Here is a 12,612-nt window from a genome sequence, read left to right on the forward strand (position 1 = left end):
TTTGATTTGATTTGATTTAGATTAAGGACCTGCCCAAAATGCAATGCATGTTAGTGGTTTTGCATGAATGTAAAAAATACTGTACTATAATCATCACCTGTTAATTAGCACTCCAGCTTTTTTGTGAGTTTTTAATTTTTTATTTTTTATTTATTTATATATACAAGAGTTATAAATAATACATTCTTGTTAATAATACAGTTCTTACATTCTTGTACAGCCACTAGTATGCGTAGCATTTTGGGCAAGTTTTGTATAGTTTTTCATTTATTCCAGAATGAAGATGCACACGAGTTTCTGGGGTGCAACTTTATTGCTGTTGTTTGCACTGGGTGTCAGAGGACAGTCCAGAGCCAAGCTGGTGAATAATGGATATGAGGATGTGGTTGTGGCCATTTCTCAGGAAGTGGATGAAATGGATGGACCCGACATTATTGCATCTATTAAGGTAATTTTGTGCAAACTTATACAGTAATTTAATTGTATTCATTTGGTCACCTCATTTCCTGAACCTCTGGTATAGATAATCATCAAATAATCCGTGAAATTTGTTTTCTCTTTCATTTTTTGCCACTTCTATCTAGACACCTCTGCTTGCTCTGTTCTCTGGAATTCTTATTGTCTGGTTCTCTGATAATTAATTTTGCCCAAATACACTTTGGAACTGATCGTTAGTGTTTCACACATTTTCTTTTCATTTCCCATGAATCTGTTTCCCATTTTCAACCTATGAATTTTATCCTTTACTTGCAATTTGCTTTTAATGAATTTATAGAATAGGCCTGGTTCTGTTTTACATTTGTCTGCTATCCTTTTCTCAAAATGTTTGTCTGCCACTCTTCTCACTCCCATATACCATAGTTGTTTTTTGCTTATTTGTATTGCTGGTATATTTGAGGGTTTGGCCTCTAACTATATTTATTCCATTTTTGTCTCTTTTGGTCTCTGGCCCTCTCGCAATTTCTGTTGAATCAATTCTGCATTCTAGTCATACATCTGTTTTGACATACATTTTGTTTTTGTGCCTTTATCATATATTTCACAAAACTTAACATATATATGTCCTTGCCTAACAGCAAGTTTTTTGTGCTGGCCTTTTTATGATTTTCCCCTTTGATGGCACTGTTGGGGGGCATTTGGCCCATTTTGCCAGCTCCTAGGTCCCACAATATGTTGGCCTTTTGGATTATCTCACTTGACTTGCGGTGGAGTTGATCGGTCCCTCTCCCTCCGTGTCCCTCTTTTGGTGTTGGTGCTTATGTGCCAGGATTCCTGTTTTCTACATTAAGTCAATGTAGGTTGACTGGACTGGGGCCTAGTTGAAATGACCTCAAACCTTCAGTTGGTTTCCCAGCTGTTCCTGGTCCTGAAGCGGGACTTAAGGGTGACTGATGTGACCTTTCAGTATGGAGTAATCTCAGTATGATCTTCCAGAAAAGCTAACCAAACCAAAAGGAATAGTCAAACTTTTGCTTTCAAAGAAAAGAAAATGTTATTCATTTGTACTAGTCTTTAGTTTGTCCCCATCAATACTAAGATGGAGATCTGATCTCCATCTCGAGCTGATCTCATTAAGACTTTCAAAATATTGAATAAATTAGAGGATATTAATCCAGAACTCTTCAGAAGGTAAAATGTAATGCATACAAGAGGTAACAGCTTCAGGCTCAACAAGCCATAATGTAGGAGAGAGAACATGCTTTTTCACCCATAGGGTTATAAACTATTGGAACTGCCTACCCAAGAAGCTGTAATGTCAAGACATTACTCAAGTTCAAAATCTAGTTGGAAAAGTTCCTCAGGACATGTAGGGGGACTTTTAACAAGTCACCTGCTACTTGTCCCCATTGATGCCATAATAATGACCCTCAGGTAAATTCAGGTAAATAGTATGTTATTAGTCATGCCTCCACTATGTCTTCTGCTCATCTTGCGTCATTCCTGTTTCTCCTTCCTTCTGGTCCACTTGTTTATCTGTGTACATTAATTTGTAAATAAAGCAGTTTGCATTATTACTAAATTATTATGTAGACTGCAATCTCTTCACTCAGTCGTTGATTTATCTTGATGAAAAATGTTGATTCAAGTTTAAGATTTTAGCTTACTTATGGACCATTTCTTACAGGGTTTGTTTAGACCTGTCTTAAATGTTTGCTTGGACCTTTGTCTGAAAAAGTTTGTTTGTATCTGTTAGAAAGGTTTAAGCTTTGCACATTAAAAGATATATAATGTGTGGCTTCGTGTCTATTTCCACACTTTAGTATATCACTTCACATATTTAGAGGCAATTCTGAAATTGGCCAGGATACTTTTGTAAATATGAATTATTATTACTGTACTGTATACGCAGACTAACTGTTATGATCTTTTCTAAATATTTAGTGGGTTTGTAATTGAGGACAATGGGTAATGTTCCCAATCCAGTTAATCATCAGCAGTGAAGTGTTTATGATTTGCTACATGGATAAAATAGTCCTTCAGGTAACTATCATATATGCTTATGTCACATTTGTTCATTCACAGGAAATGATCCAAGAGTCATCAAGGAGACTGTACAGAGCAACACACACTCGGGCATATTTTCGCTCAGTGAAGATCCTTATTCCTAAATCTTGGACCAATACTAGTGTTATTGGTAATGCCCTCAGTGAAAATTTCCAAGTAAGATATAATTTTAGATTACATAACATCTAAAAAGGGAGAATATGCAATTATTTATACAGTGTTAATATAAATTTAAACCTTGCATTCAATTCATTAATTTGTTTGTGAAAATAAATGTGTGCTTAAAAGAATGAAGAGTAATAAGCCAAGCTCAATATATTGGTGCTTTGCAGAATAGTGATATTAGAGTGGACATCATGAACAGTGTGTACAAGAACCAGCCATATACACACCAAAGTGGTGGTTGTGGTGACCCTGGCCTGTATATCCATCTCACTCCAGAGTACCTCATAGATCGAGCCCAAGCTGCCTGGTGGGGGCCTCGCGGTGCGTTTATAAATTTGCTATGCATAATCGTATTCTTTATTACAATATTTGTCATTATATTTCTTAAAAAGATGATGAAAATTTTCATGACATTATCTGTGACAGGTAAGGTACTACTGCTGGAATGGGCCAAGTACAGGTGGGGTGTGTTTGATGAACTGGGATATCCTGGTGATGAAAGCTTCCCACTCTTCTATGTCTGGGATGAAAACACTAGTGGAGTTCCAGGTGGTGGGACTATACTTCCCACCTACTGTGCCAACATACCAGTGGAAGGACGTCGTATGTAAGCAAAGTATCCACTACCCATATGTAGGGAAACACTCAGAGGAGTAGGGTCAGGTCAAGTGTTAGCTAGGGAGATTGGTATATGCTGCAAATAATCACATTTACTGTATTTATTGCTGCATAATTAATCTGCTGTTAACAAAATGCTCATTAAGTGATATTTTCACAGAATTATACTGTTATTTTTCACTTAGTACAGGATCATACTCAACTGTTACCATCTATTTTTTATTGTGATTATTTTTCAGCAGCTTTATTTCCAGGCAATACAGAATATTAAGAATACATCTATATATTGCTATGACAGTATTAGTGGCCCCTTGTGCCTGTTTTTTAGAATCAATGCTTTTCCAGTGAGGTTGGATCTGTTTCTAAAAATACTTTTTATTTATACTTTAGATGGTACAGCAGCAAAAGTCTTCTGTCTCTTGTTTAGAGGCTGATAGCTGACCCTACAATAGCTTATTTTAAAGCCTTGCCCTACATGTTTTCCTCAGAACACAATCTACCAATCATTCTACATCCATATTCCTCAATTACTGCTGGGTGCACACAGGTGCGCAGGTAAATAAGTAAACACCTTTGCACCTTTCCAAGTTTATTGCTGTGTATGTGCTTCTTGAGATGTGGGACCATAAAACCACTGTATATTCTAATTTTGGTCTACTGAAGATTGTGAACAAATTCTTTAATATTTCACCATCCATGTATTTAAAAGCAATGCTGAAGTTAGAAAGCATAGCATATGCTTAGGTTAAAGTTTTCTATCCAGGACCACCTCTAGATCTCTTTATAATAGTTCTTTAAAGCTTTTCACATAATTTGTATGTCATGTTTGACCTGTTTTCTCCAATTACACATTCCATAATGTGGCATTTATTCACATGAAATTCCATCAGCCAAGTGTTGCTCATCTCTGTAACCTGAATGAATTCAGTTCATCATTTTTGAGTGAGTGACGAAGCCTATGCACATCACATCCCCATTTTCATTTAAGACTTCATGTGATTATATAAAAATTGCACTTGGGAGTAGGGTTACAGGCTCATATTTCTTAAAGCCTTTAACTTCGGTCTATCTCGACCAGCCTATGTCTGTCCTATACCAGAACCCCACAGACTTTGGCAGAAAAGAGACGGCAACTAACGAAAGTAACGCCCACTGGGGCCAAATGAACAAAAGCCCTGCCTCTGGAAAAGAGCATGAAGCCCTTCAATCCTACACCCAGGTTGGGAAGAATGCTCCAACAGGAAAAGAGCCTTAGAAAAAGAATCCTGAACAATACGGGATACTGTAAACCATGGAGAAGAAATAAAGGAGAGAATACGGTCCAAAGACCAAGCGGGTTCCAGCAGTTCATGAACGGGCCAGAGGTGAAACAATTCTGCACAAGACAGCGTCCTAAAAGAGCGCCAAGGAAGTTTTGATGCCCAACGCAAACAACAGTGGCTGACTGTCTGTCAGCGCTGAACATGGAGGCAATAGTATTCAGTATGAGATACCGATCAAGAAACAACCAAGAAGTGACAAAAGCCTTTCATGAAAAAAAAACATGCTTTTGTTTTGTTTTTAACACTGGGTGTCTACCAACAAAGCTGAGAGGTGAACATAGAAGCCAGGCACACTGCACATGAGGAGAAAGAAAGAGAAAATGTTGATAAAACCAGAGTGGAATTCACCAGCACCCAAATTCTGGGTCCTTAAACACAAGACATTGCAACTGGGCACACAACTGAGAGGGCTGGAGGCAAGCAAAGCAAACCTGCTAAGTGGAAGCTGCTTGATTTGCTTCAACGCCATCAGGCAGGTCCAACAGAAGAGCCACATGGAAAGAGCATGCTCTGAAGAAAACAGAATAGGGCAAGATTTAAAATTAGCTGTGCAAAGGAGAGCACTTTGCATACAAAGAAGAATCAGAAGCCTTCTATTTCTGTACTCTTGCAAGTGTAAAAGGAGAATGAAAAAAGATACATACAGTATATGAATCTCCTGTAGTTATATACATAATGAGCAACATGTTTTTTCTATTTTTTTTTTAATTACAGAGACAAGAGAGGGAGGAGTATATGTTCACTAACACCCCAAGGAGAACCTGATAAAGACTGCCGGTTTCTGCCATACAGAGACCAGCGCGCAACCTCCTCACTTATGTCGTACCCACTCATCTTCAGTGATACGGTGAGAGCATCCTAACTTTTGCACTTCCCAAATGTTTCCAGACATCTACAGTTATGTGTGTAAATTGAAGAAAAAAGTTTTTAATAGTTCTGTTTGTAGAAGTGATAAAAAGTTATTTGAAGAGAACAGAACAGAAATAATGTAAAATTACCTCACCTTACCTTACCTTATATCTTACCATAATGTTGGTATGATGCATTAATACCAAAGAATCTCGCAAAATGAAAGGGTTCATTCAAACCTGGGTAAGAAACACCCTTCTTGTGCACATGTGCAGAGCAGCCAGCCATTGGAGTCCCAGCTCCAATCCAGCTTTGTTCTGTCACTAATGCAGCCTCAGCTGCTATTCCCTATTACTGGTCTTAGCAAGTCCCACTTCTTTTTGAAGATAAGTGATGGTCATTCTTTGGACTTTGTCCTTTGGGGCCATTTGCTTGTGTTCATTTCTAACATTTTGTTTCTGTGGAGAGCCCTGTTCAGCTTACTGAAGCTATCAAACTGATTAAGTTCCATACTACCAGGTGTCATCAGTTGCAAAGTTCTATTGGCCTACCGGCCAATAACCATGCAGTTATCCGTTTTGATTTGCCTATCTTTCTGGGTGCCTTCTCTTGGATGGTAGCAAGATGATAAAAACGTTGAAGGAATGTGTTAATAGGCCATCGCTCCCTGAGCCCCTCTGAGGGGACCAGGCTCATGGTCCCCAGTAGACCAATAAAACTCTGTGACTGATGACACCTAGTAGTATGGCATTTAATCAGTGCGATAGCTTCAGGGAGCGTCCGAGGCTCACCTAGAACCTGGTGTTTCATTACATTCAACAATGTTCTTTTTCAACAATAGCAATTTTTATTGAGGAAATGCTAACAGTAATTTGTTGTTATAATTGTAATAATTTACAATACAAAAGATTTAGCAGATTTTTCCACTCATTTGGACTTGATCCGACTATGTTCACACATCAGCCGTGCAGTGGCCAACAGCTGGTTTAATCGTTGGTGCAACACTGACTTGGAATGCAATTACATAATTCAAAAGATTCAGTACAGTACTTTGCACACTGCATAAAACATTTAGGCATTTTAGTGGGTAAGAAGGCTACACAGCTTCTCAAGGAGAGGGAAGAGATTTTTTTTAATACAGTACCTGTACTGTATCATTCAATACAGACATTACTGTACAAATACAGCAGTCTTGTAATTAACTGTAGTTATTTTATTATTTATAAAGCTATTGCATTTTATTGCCAATTAAAGTACTACAGTATATACTCTATAAATTTAATATCATTTTTTTTTTAAGAAAAACATATTTTAATGGCCTGAATATTACTCAAAATATTACCGACATTTCAACAATTCCAGATTTAGATGTTAAAATGAGCCCCACATTTAGTGATCTGGGTACTGCCCTATATAGGTTATTAAATCGAGTGGATACTGTAACTCGTGCTAGCTTCACAATTTTTTCATCATTTGTTTAAATTGTTGGGGGGAGTTCTTTTGGCTTTTGAGGCTGTGGTATAGTTTTCTAACCAAGCACTGGGCTGTTTTGTTTCGCTGACTTTCTGGGTGCGTTCCCTTGGTGGTGGCTGACATGAATCAATTTAAATTGTAAATTTTTTCGTGGCTCATCCAGAAAATGGCATTTCATTGCATTCAATGCTGGTTTTCTAAGTACTGTACTGTAGTTGAGAGGCATTACGTTTCAAGTAAGCACAGTTAGTTTAAAGTGGCCGACGTTTCATACTATTTACTATGTAACATTGGATGCTTTCAGCCAATGGTGCCCATTGGGTTATTAATGTAGTACCAGTGAATATATGTAGCAAAATGAATAGTATATATAATTGTATAATGTATTTACATAGTTTTTTCTATGAATTGGTATCCAGGTTGTAGATTTCTGTAGTGGACCAGATAGTGACCATCCCCACAATGCTGTGGCTCCAACAAAGCAAAATCTTTTCTGTGGTGGCCGCTCTGTATGGGACATCATGATGATGCATGAAGACTTTGCAAATAATGCGTGAGTCTGCACATTTTATTAACTGCTTCCAGGTCTAGTTCTCTGGCATGAATACCCATTATTTTAGAAAAAGGGGGTTTACAAATATCACAACTAGTTGATTCAAACAATTCAGGTAAATTTTATAATGTTGTATCTTGAAAAAAAGTAACATAATATTTTTTTGCCAGGAGTTAGTAATGTCTGAGGTAAGCTTTATAAGTCTTCAAATTTGCAATCTCTCTAAATATCATTAATAGATCAATTGCCAAGATTTCATTGCTATACAAATTCAATAAATTTTGGGAGACTTCCATGACTTGAATTGTTTAGACTTGCTTTTTCTAGAAAGAGCCCCTTGAAGCTATCTTGCGGAGACATTTCCTCACTACTGGTCATAACAGTTGCAGGAGTCCTGTTTGGTCTACCGGAGACCAGAGCGAGAACATGCCCCCCCCCCAACCCTCACATAGGTGCAGAGAACAGGGGATGATTAATGTCACTCACCAGGAAAGCATCCAGAAAGTCAGCAAAGCTTTACAGACAACTGCAAGGTTCATACAAAATGAAGTATCAAAATGATCAAACAACTTCTCAAAAACCAACAATTAAGGTGAAACAAGAGAGAGATTCATACTACAGTAGCATAAACCCTTTAGTACTAATATCCACCACCAGGCAACCCGAAGCCCCGGCCCATGCCTATTCTGCCAAATAGTCCTGTTGTTGATGCGCATGTGTATACGCCATGTAGCTTTCTGGGTGCTCTCTGGTCATCATCTGTTGTGGCAAGTTCCACTGTTTCTAAACCAAGTCTAGTCATCCTTTTGACTGTCCTGTGGAGCCATTTGCTTATGTTCTGTTTCCTTCTCTTATTGCTGTATTTCCTTCAAGTGCACGTTTTCTTTCCAGCATTGTTGTGTGGATTTGGCTTGTTTTGTGCTATGAGCTGCATGCGCTTGGGTATCCTTCCCTCGGTGCTCGAGTAGCGTTGCCCCTGCATTGTCAGATACTTTTCTGACGTGTTCGGAAGTTCGCCTGAGAAGCCTGGCCTCACTGATGGACCTGGCTTTATTCAAGTATCTGTATATATCTGCCTTGGCTTATTGGCTGTGTGATGAGATCCCCGATTCATCCTGGCTGGCTGACAACCCTTTCCTTTCCTTGGGGCCTCAGCATGGATTCTGTCAAACCCGAATGCTTGATTGATGGGAAGTGAGTTCTGTCTTCAGCTGTTCTTGGGCAGCACTCCTAATGTTGCTGCTGTCTGTTGCTTTTTAAAAGCTAATTGCTTGTAAATTCATTGATGGTGAAATGCTAATGAAATTGTTCATGAGCATTGTGAGACCAAAGCTAGAATATGCATCGGTTGTATGATGCCCATATCTTAAGAAGCACATCAACAAACTGGAAAAGGTGCAAAGAAATGCAACTAAATGGCACCCGGAACTGAAAGACAAGAGCTACGAGGAGAGGTTAGAGGCATTAAATATGCCAAAACTAGAAGAAAACTAAGAGGTCATAGATTTAAGCTAACTAAACAAAGCTGACGAAGAAATATAAGAAAATTCACTTTCGCAAATGAAGTGGTAGACGGTTAGAACAAGTTAAGTGAGAAGGTGGTGGAGGCCAAAACTGTTAGTAGTTTCAAAGAGTTATATAACAAAAAGTGCTGGGAAGATGGGACACCACGAGCATAGCTCTTATCCTGCAGCTACACTTAGGTAATTACAGTAGGACAGCAGTGACCAGACTGACCTGAAGCTACCCGGTTAGTGGTCATTCGCACTTGGGGCATTTGAGCTGGTTTTGAATGAACCATTTGTTTTGAGTGAATCATTTATAAGAGTCATTTGCTGTTTCTGTGTTTTGTTTCCTGTGAACTTTGCAGATGTCTATATTTCTTTACATCCTTTCTGGATGCTTTCTCGGTGCAGTTGATTGTAACAATCCCCAGCCTCTTGCACTTCTATGATGATGCTAGGCTGTCATCCATGGTAGGCCAAACAGAACTCCTATGACTAATGAAACTAGTGGAAAGCTGTATCACCTAGATTGCTTCAAGGAGCCATCAAGGGGCTCCCCTCGGAAAATGTGTTTAGCTGGATCCAAGTAAATGCACACAAGACATAATCATATTACTACCCACAGTTCTGCCATCTGTTGACCATAAGATGAATGCCTTTGGCTTGAGGAACTTCTCTGAAACATCCTTTCATTCATTATCATCTCCGTCTTTTATTAAGTCTCTTAATAACATTCTTTCCTTTCATTATACTTCACCTCTCCTACCACACTCCACCCACTTGTACTGTAACTCTTATTTTACATTCCATATTCAGATTTTGATCTAAAACTGCTCCCAAATGTTTAAAACTTAAAACCATTTTTCCTTCATTTGTACCCTAAAGTTCAAATCATTCTGCCTTGCCTATCTGTAAAATGTACAAAATACACAGTACTCCATTATCTTCTCTCAAACACACAAATCTAATGTTTTCCTATGAAGCATGACCTTCAACTTTCTTCATTTACATTCAAACTCATTAAATTAATTACTGCTTACTCTTGGCAAAGATAGCTGCATCATCTGTATACAAACATTTCTATAACAGCAATTTATCAGTGCCACTCTGGCTCCAGGTGTTCTTGCCTTTACCTTTTTAACCCATCCATATATTTAATTAAAATTATTTATTGAATTATTCATTTAATTCAAATTACTATCTGTTGTTCTGTTGCATTTTCTGCTGTTCCACTCTACATGTAATTACAGTATTTTTATTTTTTTTTATACTTCAGTTCAATTCATGCCTTTGATCTCGGTTTTAAGTCTTAGTTTTTAAGTTGATTTTTTCACATCTTGCTTGAAACGCTGTGTCTACTAGTGGCTTTAGGCATAGTATATATTTGCTTTATCTAGAATTCCAACATTCTGCTTGTAACTCATTTTGTATGTATGTACTTTTTCCTAAATAACATTATCTTAACTTATCTTATCTAATCTTTACCTGAATATACCTGAGAGCCATCATCTCTAGTGGCCTCGACAGGGACTGTAAGCAGGTAGTTTTTGAAAAGTACCATCTTTTTCACTGCTAAAGCAATTGCAACCACCTCGTAAAAATGATGGAAAATTTGATAGATAGCTTCAGTTCAGGTACCTCATCAGCCCTTTTTTAAATGATGTAATGCTCAACTGGTCTCCAGACCTTTAAATCAGGCAATGGAATCTGGTGTATAGGTGTACACAATGTAATATATACCTGTACACTTTTATTGCACAAAACACAGTTAGTAGCACAACTGAATGGAAGTCTCCTTCGCTGTAATGTCATCCAGAAATATGTTTAATGATTGACGAGAAGAATCAAATTGTGATTTATCAATAATTGCAGGCTACTGGTATACTATAGCATAATCACATAGTAAGCAATTAAAAAAAAATGAGAATATTTTTCTAGGCCCATTACATCCATAATGTATTACATATAACCATACAGTATTTATATCAATTGTATACAAAATGGGTGATAATAAACAAAATAAAAATGTTATAATACACTGATCCCCAGAGAAACAAGGTTATGATGATAGCCACACTTTAAGGGTTCAGTGTTAACCACAAACGTAAACAAATTGATCAAATATCTGCTTTCCTCTATACTACATCAAGAATGATATTAGAAAGGAAATTACCCCAGATGTGAAAGGAACATTAAGGCAATGTTGAATGACCCCTGTTTAAGACCTGATGTAACTGAAAATAAATTAAATAACTTTTGTAACTGAAGATAATCTCCAAGATTATAAGACACAATCTTGTCAAATTATTAGTGTGAAGTTTCCAGGCCAGATCATGTGTGAATATGATGTTTAGCTAAAATATGATGGAAGACTAAGGTTTGATATACAAATTGTTTTAAATAAAGCTGGTAATTGGCAGGAATATTATTTATTATTATTGGTAAAACTGTTTTATTAGAGTTAAATTAAAGAATATGACTGCAAAGTGAACAATTCAGAAAGACTGTAACAGAGACGAGAGAAGAGCGCAAAGTTAAATCATTAAGAGAAGAATGGTTAACATTAGATAATGAGTGGATAGATATTATTGTTTATCCTGAACCTTGGCTTCCTGTAATGCTCTCCTGGCTTTTCTTTCTGATTCCTTGTTCTGCTCAGGCATTTGCCTTGTTGGTGCAACCATGGCACAAAGCCCCCCCCCCTAGAAGAAGCCCTGTTTAGGCATATCTTTTTAACTTTATCAATTTACTGGTGCTTTTGTGAACTTTTTCTTCTCTGAACCTTCTTCCCTTCCAAGGTCATGGTTGCTCTCCCATCATTTTAACTATATCTTCTGTAAATTCCAGTCTTGCCATAGAAGTTTTAAATTTGCAAAATATTGTAACTACCTAAAATTGCATTATTGGTGAGAATGATATTCAGTTTGTCACAGAATTAATTTAAATATTTTACAGAATTTGCATTTTTTTTACTATGTATAAATACAAAAAGGCCAACTTCTTTATTCTTAAGATTTTATTATTAATTTTTGTAGGAATCCTCCAACGGAACGGTACATGGATCCTGAAATACAAGTAATACAACACGCCGATGCCAATTATGCTTTGGTACTTGACTACTCAGGCAGTATGAATGACCATTATCGTATACACAAGCTTCGGAAAACAGCTCGACGTTGGATCTTACATGAAGTGACTGAAGGCAGTTATGTGGCAATTATAAAATTTAGGCATGTCTTACAATAATTTATAATATGTCAGCATATATCTTTTTTTTTACACAGCTGGGTACAGGAAACGGTAACAGGACCAGGTGGGTTCAGGAACCCAACATCCAACAACACTCCTGGCGCATTTTTGGCCATTTATAATTGTAAACTCTACAACGCTTCATGGGTCAGAGTTTACAGTTGTACATTGGCTTGCAAACCACTGAAGCTTTACACACACTCTTGATACTCAGTGCAGCTTTAGCATGTTTAAGTGATTTGGGGAAATAACTGCACCCAACTATATGCCAGGGGTGTTGTTGTTTGTTGGGGTGCATATTGGTCACACGGCTTCCCAGCACATTCAGACAATTGTTGGCTGAGTGGTTATAGTACTGAACTGCCGAAGGCAT

The 12,612-nt window shown here is 37.5% G+C and overlaps 1 protein-coding gene across 9 annotated transcripts in view; it reads left to right on the top strand.

Annotated features, from left to right (window-relative positions):
• The window catches only part of LOC123759361 (calcium-activated chloride channel regulator 1), a 67,123-nt gene that overhangs the window by 35,769 nt on the left and 18,742 nt on the right, over positions 1 to 12,612 (top strand). For 7 of the 9 annotated variants that reach the window (XM_045744307.2, XM_069335133.1, XM_069335132.1 and 4 more), the window contains exons 2-8: positions 277 to 448; positions 2,524 to 2,661; positions 2,838 to 2,991; positions 3,097 to 3,277; positions 5,325 to 5,457; positions 7,352 to 7,485; positions 12,026 to 12,220. In XM_045744307.2, the coding sequence (XP_045600263.1) occupies positions 278 to 448; positions 2,524 to 2,661; positions 2,838 to 2,991; positions 3,097 to 3,277; positions 5,325 to 5,457; positions 7,352 to 7,485; positions 12,026 to 12,220 (1,106 nt within the window). In that variant the 5' untranslated portion in view covers position 277. The remainder of the gene's footprint in view (positions 1 to 276; positions 449 to 2,523; positions 2,662 to 2,837; positions 2,992 to 3,096; positions 3,278 to 5,324; positions 5,458 to 7,351; positions 7,486 to 12,025; positions 12,221 to 12,612) is intronic. The other 2 variants (XM_069335135.1, XM_069335136.1) reach the window with 1 other exon arrangement.

Source organism: Procambarus clarkii, chromosome 32 (assembly GCF_040958095.1).
Source record: "Procambarus clarkii isolate CNS0578487 chromosome 32, FALCON_Pclarkii_2.0, whole genome shotgun sequence".
Taxonomy (NCBI): Eukaryota; Metazoa; Arthropoda; class Malacostraca; order Decapoda; family Cambaridae; genus Procambarus; species Procambarus clarkii.